Source organism: Oncorhynchus mykiss, chromosome 3, assembly GCF_013265735.2.
Source record: "Oncorhynchus mykiss isolate Arlee chromosome 3, USDA_OmykA_1.1, whole genome shotgun sequence".
NCBI lineage: Eukaryota > Metazoa > Chordata > Actinopteri > Salmoniformes > Salmonidae > Oncorhynchus > Oncorhynchus mykiss.
In genome coordinates this window covers 47,117,371-47,133,649 of record NC_048567.1, presented here as the reverse complement: position 1 = coordinate 47,133,649, position 16,279 = coordinate 47,117,371, and the positions used below count along the sequence as shown (strand labels likewise).

Genomic DNA, 16,279 nt, shown 5'->3' with positions numbered 1-16,279 from the left:
ACAAAATGCGGAAAAAGTCAAGCTGTCTGAATACTTTCCCAAGGAATCTGGCCTGTATAGATTTCAATTTAGTTTGGTAAGCACTGGAAGTATGAATGTAAGCATCTTAAAACCCACCGCAATTTTTTATTTTATTTTAAGGTGATCAACCCAAGAAGTCCTGCTATTTAAATGTATATAGTTCCCGTTAGGCCATAAGATCCAACTACTAAAGTTAACCCCTAAAGCTCTCTGTAACAGCCATACCTTTCCATGCCGTAATATTTCCATAAGAACAGTGAGAAAGTGTAGGCCTATAGGTTCTCGTGAAATATTTGTTGCAAAAAAATTGGAAAAAGAAACCCACGTTAAATGATCATTTTTAATATCTATTCAGAAAAGGAGAAAAAAATGATATTCCTTCAACAACAGTCCCCTCTAGTGTTAGAGAAATATACATACAGTATGTACTAAACCTATTCCCATATAGTAATAAAGAAGCAGCTCTTATTATCCTAAGTGAGACATTCGGTGTAGGGTGAAGTGGCCCGTAGACACTGATCTTGGGTCAGTTTTGCATTTCCCCCCACTAATCGTTGGTGGTTCAGGATTGGGGGAAGGGAAGTTGAACCTAGATCGGTACCTTAGGGGAAACGTCAACCCAGAGCTGAGTCATAACCTCACATGCATGCATGCAAATGCAATTATTTTTAATCTCATTAAAAAAAAAAAAGTCTTTAGCAAAGCTATCTGTGATATGTAATGTCTACACAGGCTCATCAATTTGTACATAAAATGGTATTTCAAACAGTGAAAATGGTACAAGGACAGAAAATATGTATTTACATGAATCATGGAAAAGTGGCATAATATATCCAGCCATTTGGCACTGAAACAGTAGGAAATATGGTCAATTGTGTGGTCAAACCGAGAGCGACAATATAGAGAACATCTGTAGAAAAATAGTCGATATGCCACGGCTCTTTAGAGAACATTTGTTTTTGCAAAGCTGATGAACATACAGTGTAAAACCAAAGAGCTCAATAAAAAGTGCAACTCCAGTAAACAATGCATCCAAAAACACTGTGATTACATTGTCTAATAGCTGCCCTTTCAAATCATTTCCGGGGCCTCATAAGTCATTCAAAAGTTGATCATGATATAAAAATATTTTTTTTTTAAGAAAACATTGCACATCCCAACACCACCCTCAAACCAACACCATGCGTATTCCTATTGCAACAGACCAAATCCAAAACACACACACACACAAACACACACACACACACACAGCACAGTCAAGTACCGGAGTGTTGATCACTAATGCATGAATAGTGCTGTAGCCCTGTACTCCCGTCATTCAGCGCGGTAGTGTGTGAACTGCCACTTCTGGTAGGGACTGGTAGGCTCACACCTCTTCAGCTGCATGCGGTCACCCAGAGCCCCAGCCTCAAGACACAAACGCTGGGAAGCAAGCTCCATAACGAGGTGCTCCACCTGAACAAAGACGACACAGGGCAATAGTACAGTAAGCACCAGGATGTACATAATGTTAACTTTCAATCAGCAAAGGAGCACTGCTGCTACCTCGCTCTCCAACCAAGGTGTTGTGAATTGAGGTGCAAACCCTGACGAGGCTAAGGACCAAAAATGCGATGGTTTTAACAATAAAGAAGCAATTTAAAATCAACATCCACTATCCTCCAAGAGTTGCTGAATTTCCTCTTCACTCCAACCTTAAAGCACACTGTACATCTTCTGTATGCTAGTTGCTGACAGTAGCTTGGCATAAGAATAACAAATATTTGTCACAAAAATCGATATCCAGAGAACTCTAGTAGAGGAGGTAAAGGCCCACTGTAAAGCGAACCTACCAGAGCAGAGTTGGAGGCCTTGTGGAGCCAGCGTAGCTGTGGCTTGGTGTTGTCACACGGCTGCATAGCCAGGCTGCTACCTTTGTCCTGAGCAGTGAGACAGACATCTTTCTGGCGAACGTGCCTCATCCAGGTGTAATTGAAGTGCTGATTCTGAGGTTTAGGGACAGAGGGGATAGTTAAGGTGTGTCCCAAATGGCACCATTACCTATATAGTGCACTGCTTTTGACCGAGACCAATAGGGTAGTGCAATATCTAGGGAATATGGTGCAATTTGGGATGCCAGACATACAGTATCAGTCAAAAGTTTGAAGACACCTACACATTCAAGGGTTTTTCTTTATTTTTTACATTGTTGAATAGCGAAGACATCAAAACTATGAAACATGAGGAATCATGTAGTAACCGAAAATGTTAAACAAATCCAAATATATTTTAGATTTCAGATTCTGCAAAGTAGTCACCCTTTGCCTTGACAGCTTTGCACACTCTTGGCATTCTCTCAACCAGCTTCAGGAGGAATGTTTTTCCAACAGTCTTGAAGGAGATCCCACATATGCTGAGCAATTGCTGGCTGCTTTTCCTTCACTGCGGTCCAACTCATCCCAAACCATCTCAATTGGGTTGAGGTCGCGTGATTGTGGAGGCCAGGTCATCTGATGCAGCACTCCATCACTCTCCTTCTTGGTCAAATAGCCCTTACACAGCCTACCGTTCACCTACTCTGCATCTCGCAAAGACACGGCGGTTGGAAGCAAAAATCTCAAATTTGGACTATCAGACCAAAGGACAGATTTCTACTGGTCTAATGTCCATTGCTTGAGTATCTTGGCCAAAGCAAGACTCTTCTTCTTATTGGTGTCCTTTAGTAGTGGTTTCTTTGCAGCAATTCGACCATGAAGGCCTGATTATTCTCTGAACAATTGATGTTGAGATGTGTCTGTTACTTAAACTTAGTGAAGCATTTATTTTGGCTGCAGTTTCTGAACCTGGTAACTAATGAACTTATCTTCTGCAGCAGAGGTAACTCTGGGTCTTCCTTTCCTGTGGCGGTCCTCATGAGAGCCAGTTTCATCACAACGCTTGATGGTGTTTGTGATTGCACTTGAAGAAACCTTAAAATTTCTTGAAATTTCCCCAGATTGACTGACCTTCATGTCTTGAAGTAATGATGGACTGTCGTTTCTCTTTTCTTATTTAAGCTGTCCTTGCCACAATATGGAATTGGTATTTTACCAAATAGGTCTATCTTCTGTATACCACCACTACCTTGTCACAACACAACTGATTGGCTCAAACACATTTAGGAAACAAATTCCACAAATTAACAAGGCACACCCGTTAATTGAAATGCATTCCAGGTGACTACCTCATGAAGCTGGTTGAGAGAATGTCAAGAGTGTGCAAAGCTGTCAGGGCAAATGGTGGCTACTTTGAATGTAAAATATATTTGTGTTTGTTTAACACTGTTTTGGATACTATATGATTCCATGTGTTCACTATTATTCTACAATGTAGAAAACAGTAAAAATAAAGAAAAACCCTTGAATGAGTTGGTGTGTCCAAACTTTTGATTGGTACTGTATAATTGGGCTTCATGATAACTATGGGGTTTTCAAGTGCGGTTCGGTGTGTGTTGAACTCAACAAGGATTCCATAGTGGGTTATAGTCATAAGACAGCTGTTCATTTCAAATAGGGAATTTAGGAGTATTTACCAGCTTGCTGAGATCACATATCTCAAAGGCAAGGGAGCCTTTCTGCAGAGCGAGGCATTTTCTTACTCCACGATTGAAAACCTAGCAAAGGAGGATCACAGGTATAAAATTTCATGTCAATGCGTTGAGCAGTCATAGCAGTAGTTTACGTAGGCATTGTCACTGCACTATTGACAGTAGAAAAGCTTCTCATTTCTTTCCATTCTGCGCCTTCAACAGATCCTGACAGACAACTGTCACAATCCAGTCACTTTTTGTTCACATAAGAGGACAATTGGCATCTCTGTGTTGCAGAGGCATTGAGAGCAGACAAGTAAACATCCCCCGCTCATAAAAAAAAGTACAATTGTCTATCAGCATCGAGAGGCGGGATAAGTTAACGGAAAAATAAACTAAGAATAACAATTGTTTGCCAGACAAAGAGCACCAATTGCAATATATTCTAAGATAAACAGCCTAAAAGCAAAAACTGGATTCCTATTAGTTCAGTAGAGACAATGATTTTAAGCATTTCAAATAAAGTTATAAACCACAAGGAATAAACTGCATAAGGGTTTTGAGCATCTGGAAAAGTGCTATAAATATCAAATCAATTATTTTTATAATAAAAAAGTACACCTACTAGCCCCTCAGCTTTGACCAATGGAGCAGCCATGTCTGGGTACACATTATCCAGGTACCACTTGAAGCTCTTGCATTTGAGCTTCTTCCGGAGCTCGATCTGGTCTGTGAGGTTGCCGATGTCGATGACACTCCTATCCAGCAGATGGTAGTATCCATGGCCGTAGAACAGGTCCTTGTACTCATCCAGCCACACCTCTGCCACCCTGGCCAGGTTACGCTCGACCGTCTTCTGCCTGTCCTTGGGGAACTTGTATGGGTTGGCGCCTCGGAAAATGTGGCCCACTCTGGAACATGGGATGATCTCGATCTCACCTCCACACATCCAAATCTGCAAAAACAACACAAGTAGGATGTGATCAGAACATTTGATTGAAGTCCCACGCGGCACCCTATTGCTCATCGGGCACTGGTCAAATGTAGTGCACTACTACATAGGGTATAGGGTGCCATTTAAGAGGCGGCCTTGATCATGAGCTGAGTTAAGTGTGTAATCCTGGAACAGGTTGAAGAATAACAAACCTGCAAATAGTTCAATCTCTAATACATTTTTTTTTTAAAAACAGAAGAAATTAGTCACTGACCTTAAAAGAGATCTCCATGTTCTCTCCACCCCATACATCCAAGCCAGGATCATAAGAGCCCAGTTCATAGAAGTACTTCTTATCAATGGAGAAAAGTCCTCCTGCCATGATGGGACACCTGAGAAACAAAGTACACAGTCATATAGAAGGGAGGGACTAACCTGAACTTATGCAATAAGTACCATTTGTTTAGCTGCGAAATGTTTTCTGTTGAGATGTCCTGGAGATTGTATAACTCAGTTTCTCTCAAAACACAACATTCCTCCTTGGTCTTATTAACTTAAGAGTAATTTGGATGAGTCAGAACTTGGCCCTGTTGGAATACTTCCATCCTGCATCCTTCCTTCCTCCTTTCCTTGAAGTAGTCACTGATCTCAACTGGTTGGATTGGTGAAAGTAATAGGTTGGCGTAAACTAGCATTGACCTATCCAATCGTGTATAGATCGATGATTAACTGAAGGAAACAAGGAACGAAGGATGAATTTCCAAAGTATTGGAAGAGGGCCCCAATACTTATGTACTTGAACTAATCCGCAACTGTTACTACACAACAAATTCTCCAGTGTTAAATCAACACTAGCTAAGTTTCATGCAAATATTCCAAAAAAATTGCATAAAAACAATATGCACATTTTCCCACCAGAGATGCGTTTCCATCAAATTGACTTGCAGATAAAGGCTGTGCGTGATGGCGTGCACATAAAAAAATACCTCTTGCGGTTAGAATTCCCATGTACCAAATTTAAAAAAAAAATATATATATATATATATATGGTTGGCTAGAGAGCACGTATAGCGCACGAGAGAGATTATTATGGACAAAAGAGCCAGATTAAATTTATTAGTCAAATGGCAGCCAAGCATTGATCATCATGTCACCACAATAACACCCTCAATATTTATTGGAAAGGAGCATCAAGCTCATCACCTTGCACTGTGAAGTTAATCTGTAGTTAAATAAATTGCATTCTTTTCCAATGAGTCATAGTGGGAGGACCACACAACATTGTCATCACATGACTCCATGTTTACTTCAATATTATGGTTATTATAACAATATTTGCACATAAAAGCGTTTCCACCGACATCTCTCATCATTCATTTTACAAATACATAGAGAGCCCACCTTGTCTAGCGTATTTAGTTTTTTCAACATTTGGAAAATTTACCCAAAGATGTTGTTTCCATCAGGCCTGGCATGACATTAGTTTATCCATCATGCACTTTACACACATAAAAAGTTTGGATGGAAACCTGGTTAGTGACAATGTTAAGTTTGCAGAGTTTCAAAGAACAAGCCATAACTCAGACTGGCCAATAAAAATAAAAGATTAAGATGGGCAAAAGAACAGACACTGGAACTCTGCCAAGAAGGCCAGCATCCCGGAGTCGCCTCTTCACTGTTGACGATGAGACGGATGTTTGCGGGTACCATTTAATGAAGCTGCCAGTTAAGGACTTGAGGCGTCTGTTTCTCAAACGAGTCACTCTAATGTACATGTTCTCTTGCTCAGTTGTGCACCGGGGCCTCCCACATCTCTTTCTATTCTGGTTAGAGCCAGATTGCTCTTGTTCTGTGAATGGAGTAGTACACAGCGTTGTACGAGATCCTCAGTTTCTTGGCAATTTCTCACATGGAATAGCCTTCATTTCTCAGAACAAGAATAGACTGACAGGTTTCAGAAGAGAGGTCTTTGTTTCTGGACATTTTGAGCCTGTAATCAAACTCACAAATGCTGATATTGATTGTTGTGCGTATTCTTGTGTACCTATTAGGCACAAGAGTGAAAGCCCTGTCTAGTTTAGTTAAAGTGAGAGTAACTTGGTGAGTTAGAGGGAAGTGGAGGGGGTGAAAGATAAAGGGAGGAAGAGGGAGCACTGTTGGAGCTAGAAACATATCTGCGTATGTGACCAATAAATTCAGAATTTTTTAATTAGCCAATTTTCAATCCTGTGGACTTCACCAAGTGAATTCCTATCGTTCCTCCTATGTTATCATGCAACTGTTTATGACAATACATTACATATATCATAACCCACTGGGCGTAGACGTCAATTCAACTTCAATTCCATGTTGGTTCAACGTAGTTTCATTGAAATGACGTTGAATCAATGTTGTTTCCACCAGTAGGTGCCCAGTGGGAATTACTTACTTTGAAAGCCACGTTTTACCCTAACAGTGGTGTTAGGAACCTCCTGCTTTACAGGCCAGCAAATCTCATTATGCTGGCTTGCAGAGTGATGTGTAATTCTCACTCTTAGAGTTAATTTAACACCCTGAATCAACACTAGAAATGCTACACTGAAGGAAAAATAAACACTAGCCAATTTGCTGTGTTTGTAAACATACAGTAATGAGGGACGTAAATGAAATCCAGAACTACCTGATGGGATCTGAAGCCTTCATGTGATTCTTCTTAATGACGTCCTCTGATAACCTGCGCCACCAAAACACCAAGGGCCATTTGAACACCCCTCTTTGGAAGTTGTCAACCAACGCATAGCTGTAAACAGAATATCATTAAACAAATATTACATTACTGGATTAACAATGCGTGAGGGAATGAAATGCACGAAACTCAAGATAGCGCCGACAAATCACATATATCAACAACATCCAGTAAACAGGATGTTGCATCAAACCTGGCTGGATAAAAATAAGTTGATACAATTCTGGTCGTCTGGGTTACTTTTCACAGCAATGTATACAGGTAAGTCCAACATGAACCCTAGAAGTCAGAAGGCCGTTGACTCAAATATTCAGAAAATGTATCAGATGGATAGCTGTGAATGTAATATTTCTAATGATGTAGGATTTGTAGGTAACACACAAAGCTTCCATTGCTGCAATGTTATCACACATTTTGCAACTCTAGGGACATAGACAGATAAGTAAGCAGTGTCCGAGCCAGAACGGCCCAGTCTAGGTAAATAAAGAGACATTGTGCCCCCAGATGATACTGACAGACCAAATTTGGGGGTCTAACGCCTAGACAATAAGGTTGAATAATAACTCTGAAATTAGAGCTGGGGCAATAAACCAAAATGTAACACCGATCTAAATAATCACTTCTTGAGAAAATGTTACTGATAATTCCGATAAAGTAGCCTACACTAGAGAAATGTGAAGTTTGAAATGAAATAAGTACGCTAATATGGGAGATTGCTAACAGGACAATTGATAGCTACAAACTTCTAAAGTAGTATTAGTTTTAAGTGTAATGTAATAATTTTTTTAAAATAAAAAAATAAATAAAAAAAGCAACTGATGCACATTGTTTGATATTTATTGTTCAATTCATCGTGATAATTCAGTCAATTTACAGTGGGGCAAAAAAGTATTCAGTCAGTCACCAATTGTGCAAGTTCTCCCACTTAAAAAGATGAGAGGCCTGTATTTTTATCATAGGTACACTTCAACTATGACAGACAAAATGAGAAAGAAAAAAAAAAACCCAGAAAATTACATTGTAGGATTTTTTATGAATTTATTTGCAAATTATGGTGGAAAATAAGTACAGTGCCTTGCGAAAGTATTCGGCCCCCTTGAACTTTGCGAACTTTTGCCACATTTCAGGCTTCAAACATAAAGATATAAAACTGTATTTTTTTTGTGAAGAATCAACAAGTGGGACACAATCATGAAGTGGAATGACATTTATTGGATATTTCAAACTTTTTTAACAAATCAAAAACTGAAAAATTGGGCGTGCAAAATTATTCAGCCCCTTTACTTTCAGTGCAGCAAACTCTCTCCAGAAGTTCAGTGAGGATCTCTGAATAATCCAATGTTGACCTAAATGACTAATGATGATAAATACAATCCACCTGTGTGTAATCAAGTCTCCGTATAAATGCACCTGCACTGTGATAGTCTCAGAGGTCCGTTAAAAGCGCAGAGAGCATCATGAAGAACAAGGAACACACCAGGCAGGTCCGAGATACTGTTGTGAAGAAGTTTAAAGCCAGATTTGGATACAAACAGATTTCCCAAGCTTTAAACATCCCAAGGAGCACTGTGCAAGCGATAATATTGAAATGGAAGGAGTATCAGACCACTGCAAATCTACCAAGACCTGGCCGTCCCTCTAAACTTTCACCTCATACAAGGAGAAGACTGATCAGAGATGCAGCCAAGAGGCCCATGATCACTCTGGATGAACTGCAGAGATCTACAGCTGAGGTGGGAGACTCTGTCCATAGGACAACAATCAGTCGTATATTGCACAAATCTGGCCTTTATGGAAGAGTGGCAAGAAGAAAGCCATTTCTTAAAGATATCCATAAAAAGTGTTGTTTAAAGTTTGCCACAAGCCACCTGGGAGACACACCAAACATGTGGAAGAAGGTGCTCTGGTCAGATGAAACCAAAATTGAACTTTTTGGCAACAATGCAAGACGTTATGTTTGGCGTAAAAGCAACACAGCTCATCACCTTGAACACACCAGCCCCACTGTCAAACATGGTGGTGGCAGCATCATGGTTTGGGCCTGCTTTTCTTCAGCAGGGACAGGGAAGATGGTTAAAATTGATGGGAAGATGGATGGAGCCAAATACAGGACCATTCTGGAAGAAAACCTGATGGAGTCTGCAAAAGACCTGAGACTGGGACGGAGATTTGTCTTCCAACAAGACAATGATCCAAAACATAAAGCAAAATCTACAATGGAATGGTTCAAAAATAAACATATCCAGGTGTTAGAATGGCCAAGTCAAAGTCCAGACCTGAATCCAATCGAGAATCTGTGGAAAGAACTGAAAACTGCTGTTCACAAATGCTCTCCATCCAACCTCACTGAGCTCGAGCTGTTTTGCAAGGAGGAATGGGAAAAAATTCAGTCTCTCAACGTGCAAAACTGATAGACATACCCCAAGCGACTTACCCCAAGCGACTTACAGCTGTAATCGCAGCAAAAGGTGGCGCTACAAAGTATTAACTTAAGGGGGCTGAATAATTTTGCACGCCCAATTTTTCCGTTTTTGATTTGTTAAAAAAGTTTGAAATATCCAATAAATGTCGTTCCACTTCATGATTGTGTCCCACTTGTTGTTGATTCTTCACAAAAAAATACAGTTTTATATCTTTATGTTTGAAGCCTGAAATGTGGCAAAAGGTCGCAAAGTTCAAGGGGGCCGAATACTTTCGCAAGGCACTGTATTTGGTCAATAACAAAAGTTTCTCAATACTTTGTTATATACCCTTTGTTGGCAATGACAGAGGTCAAATGTTTTCTGTAAGTCTTCACAAGGTTTTCACACACTGTTGCTGGTATTTTGGCCCATTCCTCCATGCAGATCTCCTCTAGAGCAGTGATGTTTTGGGGCTGTTGCTGGGCAACGTGGATTTTCAACTCCCTCCAAAGGTTTTCTATGGGGTTGAGATCTTGAGACTGGCTAGGCCACTCCAGGACCTTGAAATGCTTCTTACGAAGCCACTCCTTCGTTGCCCGGGCGGTGTGTTTGGGATCATTGTCATGATGAAAGACCCAGCCACGTTTCATCTTCAATGCCCTTGCTGATGGAAGGAGATTTTCACTCAAAATCTCACGATACATGGCCCCATTCATTCATTCCTCTACACGGATCAGTCATCCTGGTCCCTTTGCAGAAAAACAGCCCCAAAGCATGCTGTTTCCACCCCCATGCTTCACAGTAGGTATGGTGTTCTTTAGATGCAACTCAGCATTCTTTGTCCTCCAAACACAACGAGTTGGGTTTTACCAAAAAGTTATATTCTGGTTTCATCGGACCATATGACATTCTCCCAATATTCTACTGGATCATCCAAATATTCTCTAGCAAACTTCAGACGGGCCTGGACATGTACTGGCTTAAGCAGGGGGACACATCTGGCACTGCAGGATTTGAGTCCCTGGCGGCGTAGTGTGTTACTGATGGTAGGCTTTGTTACTTTGGTCCCAGCTCTCTGCAGGTCATTCACTAGGTCCCCCCGTGTGGTTCTGGGATTTTTGCTCACCGTTCTTGTGATCATTTTGACCCCACGGGGTGAGATCTTGCGTGGAGCCCCAGATCGAGGGAGATTATCAGTGGTCTTGTATGTCTTCCATTTCCTAATAATTGTCCCACAGTTGATTTCTTCAAACCAAGCTGCTTACCTATTGCAGATTCAGTCTTCCCAGCCTGGTGCAGGTCTACAATTTTGTTTCTGGTGTCATTTGACAGCTCTTTGGTCTTGGCCATAGTGGAGTTTGGAGTGTGACTGTTTGAGGTTGTGGACAGGTGTCTTTTATACTGATAACAAGTTCAAACAGGTACCATTAATACAGGTAACGAGTGGAGGACAGAGGAGCCTCTTAAAGAAGAAGTTACAGGTCTGTGAGAGCCAGAAATCTTGCTTGTTTGTAGGTGACCAAATACTTATTTTCCACCATAATTTGAAAATAAATGAATTTAAAAAATCCTACAATGTGATTTTCTGATTTTTTTTTCTCCTCATTTTGTCTGTCATAGTTGAAGTGTACCTATGATGAAAATTACAGGCCTCTCATCTTTTTAAGTGGGAGAACTTGCACAATTGGTGGCTGACTAAATACTTTTTTGCCCCACTGTATATGATAAAATCACTTAGTGTATTAAAGTAGTCAGAGTTTAGTATTTGGTCCCACAGTCCTTGCATAATGACTTTGCCCCACTTGTATTGTGATATGGATTTTTTTTCCATATAGCCCAGCTCTAATAAGGGGCGCACCAAATGGTATCCTAGTCCTTACATAATGCACTACTTTTGACCTGGGCCCATAGTGCAAATTTATACAAAATAAATAACAGATATACCTTATCTACATACAGTACCGGTCACATGTTTTAGAACACCTATTCATTCAAGGGTTTTTCTTTATTTTTACTATTTTCTACATTGTAGATTAATAGTGAAGAAATCAAAAGTTTGAAATAACACTTCTCAAGCCAAAGGGTGGCTATATAAAATATATTTTGATTTGTTTAACACCTTCTGGGTTACTACATGATTCCCTGTGTTATTTCATAGTTTTGATGTCTTCACTATTATTCTACAATTGAGAAAATAATACAAATTTAATAAAAACCCTTGAATGAGTGGGTGTTCTAGCACTTTTGACCGGTAGTGTAAGTATTCAGACCCGTTTCTGAGAGACTCAAAAATGAGCTCAGGTGTATCTCGTTTCCATTGATCATCCTTGAGATGTTTCTACAACTTGATTGAAGTCCACCTGTGGTATATTCAATTGATTGGACATGATTTGGAAAGGCACACACACCTGTCTATATAAAGTCAAATGGGTCTGAATACTTTCCAAATGGACAGTATACAGGAAATGTGCCATTTGAGACACAAGCATTTAGTATTATGGTAATGATACATTACCTCATGTCCTTGTCACTGATGACGTCAATGACTGGGCAGGCCACTTTCCTCCTGTCTATGTACACTCTCTCCAGCAGAGGTTCCAACCAGCCCACGTTGCATTCAATATGCGAGTCAAGAAAAGTCAAAACATCACCTGAAGGGAAATGCAAACAAACCACTGAAGACAAACAAACCCTTGACTGCCTCATGTACGGGAGGACAAGACTGAGATTTCTTTGCATTGAATATTTAGTTTAAACAGCATACAATGTAAGCGAGAGTGGTCATACGATATAGCAGGATGTGGTTGGTTACCTTTGGCAATGGCGGCTCCTGCCAGCCTAGCTCGGATCAGGCCCTGCCTCTCCTTCAGACGTACGATCCGCACTTTGGGAAACTGGGACATGTACACATCCAGGTGGTTCTTGAGATATTCTGAAAGAGTAGATGAGAGCGAGTGTGGTTAGGGCACCGAGTTCAGTCTGACTATGTGACCTGCCCAAGAAAAACTCCAGGCCCTATTTATAAAGCTATCGTTGCTGTCTGAAGATCTCCAAATCTGTAACTTTACAGTATATTGCAAAAAAAATGCCATATTCTACAATTAAGAATATACATTTACAAAACTTCAGTAGCTAGGTTGAACACATTTTCTTGGTCCTAGAGTCATGAAATTGTCTTCAGTTGGGCCCAGAATTTCCCTGGACACAACAGACGGCAGGGAAAAACTCTGAACCCATCCTCTACTGTTTACCAGGAAAGCTCCTCCTCCCTCTTACCTTTGGAACTAAAGTCATCCACCAGGATGATCTCTTTGAGAAGGTGTGGTGGAGAGCGATTGAGGACACTGTGGACGGACCGGAGCAAAGTGGACCATACCTCATCCACAAAGCAGAAGATCACACTGGTGGTGGGCAAGTCATCATGGACCACACTCTCAGAACACCTGGAGAACAACACAACACAGTAACAAGAGAGGTTACCTAATGCTAACTGTACTATATCACTATATGGGTGTCTGTATGAGGAATACAAGTGTGGGAATACGTGAGTATGCATGATGTGGTCAAGGCCAGAGTGTGACTCACGTATGCGGTCTGGTGTCTGGGATGGCTCGGTCCACAGGGATCTGGTCACTCAGGTACACGTTGAAATGGCCTTCATTCCACCGGTTCCTCACCTCCTGCTCTTTGTCACTGGGCACCATGGCTGCTTTCCCAAATTGCCCAATTGCGTCGGCATCTCTGGGGGCTTCGGTCATGTCTAATGCCAGCACTTTGTGAACGCCTGTGTTTCGAACGTCTGTGGAGTTTGTGGGAACTCCTGGTTGACGTTTAAACTTTGCTCTAGGAAGTACGGTCTCCTTTAAGACATACGGCTTACCTTTATCAACGGCATTGATCCGTTTGTCCTTAATATTGACGACCACCTCCTTTCCTTTCAGTACATCCTTTTTGACAGATTTAACTGTGTGGTCCACGGCAACTTTGTATTTTATAAAACTTTCTTGTATGCCAGGCTCCAGTGGATCTCGGACTCTCTCATTCTTCTTTTGGTCCATTTTTGCTTTGGCTTTTTGCATTAGGCCTATATTTTTCTCTGCTTTCTCTGTCTTTTTTGAGGTCAATGTTTCCACATGTTTTCCTTCTTGAACACCAGGTGGCACTTTGGTGAAGTTCGAAAGCACCGCTACATTCTTATCCTCGGACTTCACCACATTTAGCATCAAGTCCATTGCCTTTTTTGACAGGTCTTTGACAGGCAAAGGATCTTTGACGGGCGTTTTCGTATTCAAAGGCACACTCAACTGTCCTGTGACATGATTCACTGTTTCGATTTGGTTAGGCTTAAAAATGACATAATTTCCTTGTTCTGACTTTGGTTGGGCATTCCCCCCTTGTTGCTCATGTGAATTGACTTTGTCCTTCAACTGCGGGTCCTTTTTGGCAGCAGGTCCTCGCTTTCTGCCCACTTCATGGACTTTCTTTTCATTCTGGAGTGGACCTTTAGTACCTGCCTCGTCCAGGTCTAAGTCTAACTGTGTACGCTCCGTGGCCTGCGGTGTGACAGTCAGCCTTTCCTTCACTACGCTTTCTTTCAGAAGTTGGCTGTTAACATCATTCATTGACAGGCGAAGTGCTACCATATCAAACAGTAGCCAAATGACAGATGCAATGAAAACAAATGCAAGTGCCCTCCCACTACCCCTAAAGTATTTCCTTACAGTCTTCATTTTTAGTACGTCTGGATATACTAGGTCACAGTATCTTATTAATGCATGCACGAGTCATACTTCTCCCCCTCCCCGTTCAACTTCTCTTTACTTTGGGGTAGTTTTAGTAGGCTATTGCCTGCGTGGCATTCCACGCGGTTTTGGCCAAACAACGGTTTGTTGAACTATTGTGAATTTTGTAGCGAAACGCAACAATGTATCAATAAAACTTACCTCCGCGTTGCCCATTTACTTCCCTGAACGGTACAATGTGTATCATGCGCTGCCCACTATTATGGAAGTACACAGGCAATTATCTTGCAATTTGTTGTTCACTTACTTGCCCTCACCTAATGTCTTTGAATGAGAAAGGAAAATATCATATTCCCTTGAGGAGAATGCAAAACCACAACATCCATTTGAGTTCTTTGACACATTTGCGCCTTGTTCTGTCGTGGAGGTAGCGCCCATCAACGACATATTTCAACGTTGAGAGCACACACAGTGACTGGATAGACAGCTTCATTTTATGCAAACCGTTTTAGGGTACGTCGAAGGTGGCGTGAAAGTGGATGTGGCCTGTCTAATGTAAACAAAATAAGGCATGATGCGTCGCACAGTGAGTGTAGGCCTGAACAAAAACAGATTTTTTTTTCTTTTTTTCTTTCCCCCGACAGTTTTTTGGGGTCAGTAATGGACCTTTGCACATCCGTTTTTTTAACTTTGAAATTATAGCAAAGTGTGACGTGTCAATATGGTGATAATAGGGTAAATCAAGCATAACCGGTGTAACCAGTACAGGTGTGTCGCTTACTTTGGTGTCTGCAATGCGTACATTCACAATTTAAGTAACTCAGTGACTCACTCACTCACCCACTCACTCACACACACACACACACACACACACACACACACACACACACACACACATACACACATAAACACACACACGAGCGTCATAAAAGCTGTGTTGCAATAGCCATTAGCCAGTGATTAAGAGAGGACACAACAGGTTTTCACTTCATCAGCAGTCATCTCTTGGGAGCCCTGTTGGCTCCATCCAGACCATTAAGTGCCCCCCAACACTTAGAGAGAGCGAGAGCGGGAGGCAGGCAGGCGGGGTGGATGTTGTGTTGTCTCTCCTGGTGGCTGCCCTTAGCCACAGTACATGGGCTTTCATTAGTGGCTTGGCTAAATGATTGGCCTCAGGAAAGCCCTGAAGCCTCACAATGCATGTGTCAGTTTATATATCCTATTCATTGGACAAGTTATTCATGTATTCATTATCATTTATCTATTGTGGCACCCACAAACATGCAGCGCTTATTGAATGGATAGATCAGCTTTTTGGTTTAAGGTGAATAAATCTACATCATATGTTGTGTTTTAGGGATAGGTACTGAATTCTCAATATGCTGTATATTGTCCTTGTTTACCGGTAGCCATTTTCTTTTGAAATTGAGAGGGATTATGAAAAAAACATGACTGACAATTGAAGCTCTTAATTTGACACGGGCATGTGTAAAATGGACAACATGTAGTTGTAGGATATCTTTAGGACATGCTAATCAGACCTTGGAATTAAAATGACAACATTCGGTCTCTGTCATTTACATAAGAGGTCATGTTTTGCTAATATGTCTCTCGTTGGAACCGACAGCCAGCAAGAATGGTGGTTAAGTCTGACCCACTGACATTTTCAGCTCCAAATTATGCACAATGTGTGAATTAAATTAATTACGGAATTCATTAAGAAATATGGCTGGCGGAAATGAGTGTAATATTTAGTTATGTGATGTAATTTTCTTTAATTCTAAAAGCTAATTTGTTTCATAACAGTTCCTGCGGTAGTTTCTCCCAGTGTTAACTATGATGTATGTAATTTGTTAGCCATTTAATTAATTACAATTAGATTTGCTGAATGTACAGCTTGTTTTGACA

General features: G+C 41.0%; 1 protein-coding gene across 2 annotated transcripts; it reads right to left on the bottom strand.

The window, feature by feature from the left end:
* Positions 1 to 347: 347 nt before the first annotated feature.
* On the bottom strand, positions 348 to 14,922 carry LOC110520048 (polypeptide N-acetylgalactosaminyltransferase 5). 2 transcript variants are annotated; one of them, XM_021597027.2, is made up of 11 exons: positions 13,510 to 14,920; positions 13,215 to 13,413; positions 12,906 to 13,072; positions 12,442 to 12,561; positions 12,145 to 12,280; positions 7,162 to 7,281; positions 4,777 to 4,894; positions 4,194 to 4,523; positions 3,572 to 3,652; positions 1,854 to 2,006; positions 348 to 1,476 (listed from the first exon to the last, which is right to left on the bottom strand). In XM_021597027.2, the coding sequence occupies exons 1-11, from the start codon at positions 14,357 to 14,359 to the stop codon at positions 1,336 to 1,338; spliced, it is 2,415 nt and encodes an 804-aa protein (XP_021452702.2). In that variant the 5' UTR covers positions 14,360 to 14,920; the 3' UTR covers positions 348 to 1,335. The 2 variants fall into 2 exon arrangements, with proteins under 2 accessions (XP_021452702.2, XP_021452701.2); XM_021597026.2 differs by having other exon boundaries at positions 13,215 to 14,922.
* Positions 14,923 to 16,279: the final 1,357 nt, after the last annotated feature.

Excerpts from the sequence above, each read along its gene's own strand:
- LOC110520048 (XM_021597026.2), bottom strand. The coding sequence starts at position 14,359 with ATGAAGACTGTAAGGAAATACTTTAGGGGTAGTGGGAGGGCACTTGCA. Across the intron at positions 12,281-12,441 it reads AGGAGCCGCCATTGCCAAAG|GTGATGTTTTGACTTTTCTT; the intron begins GTAACCAACCAC and ends ATTTCCCTTCAG. Across the intron at positions 3,653-4,193 it reads TGGTCAAAGCTGAGGGGCTA|GTTTTCAATCGTGGAGTAAG; the intron begins GTAGGTGTACTT and ends CTCCTTTGCTAG.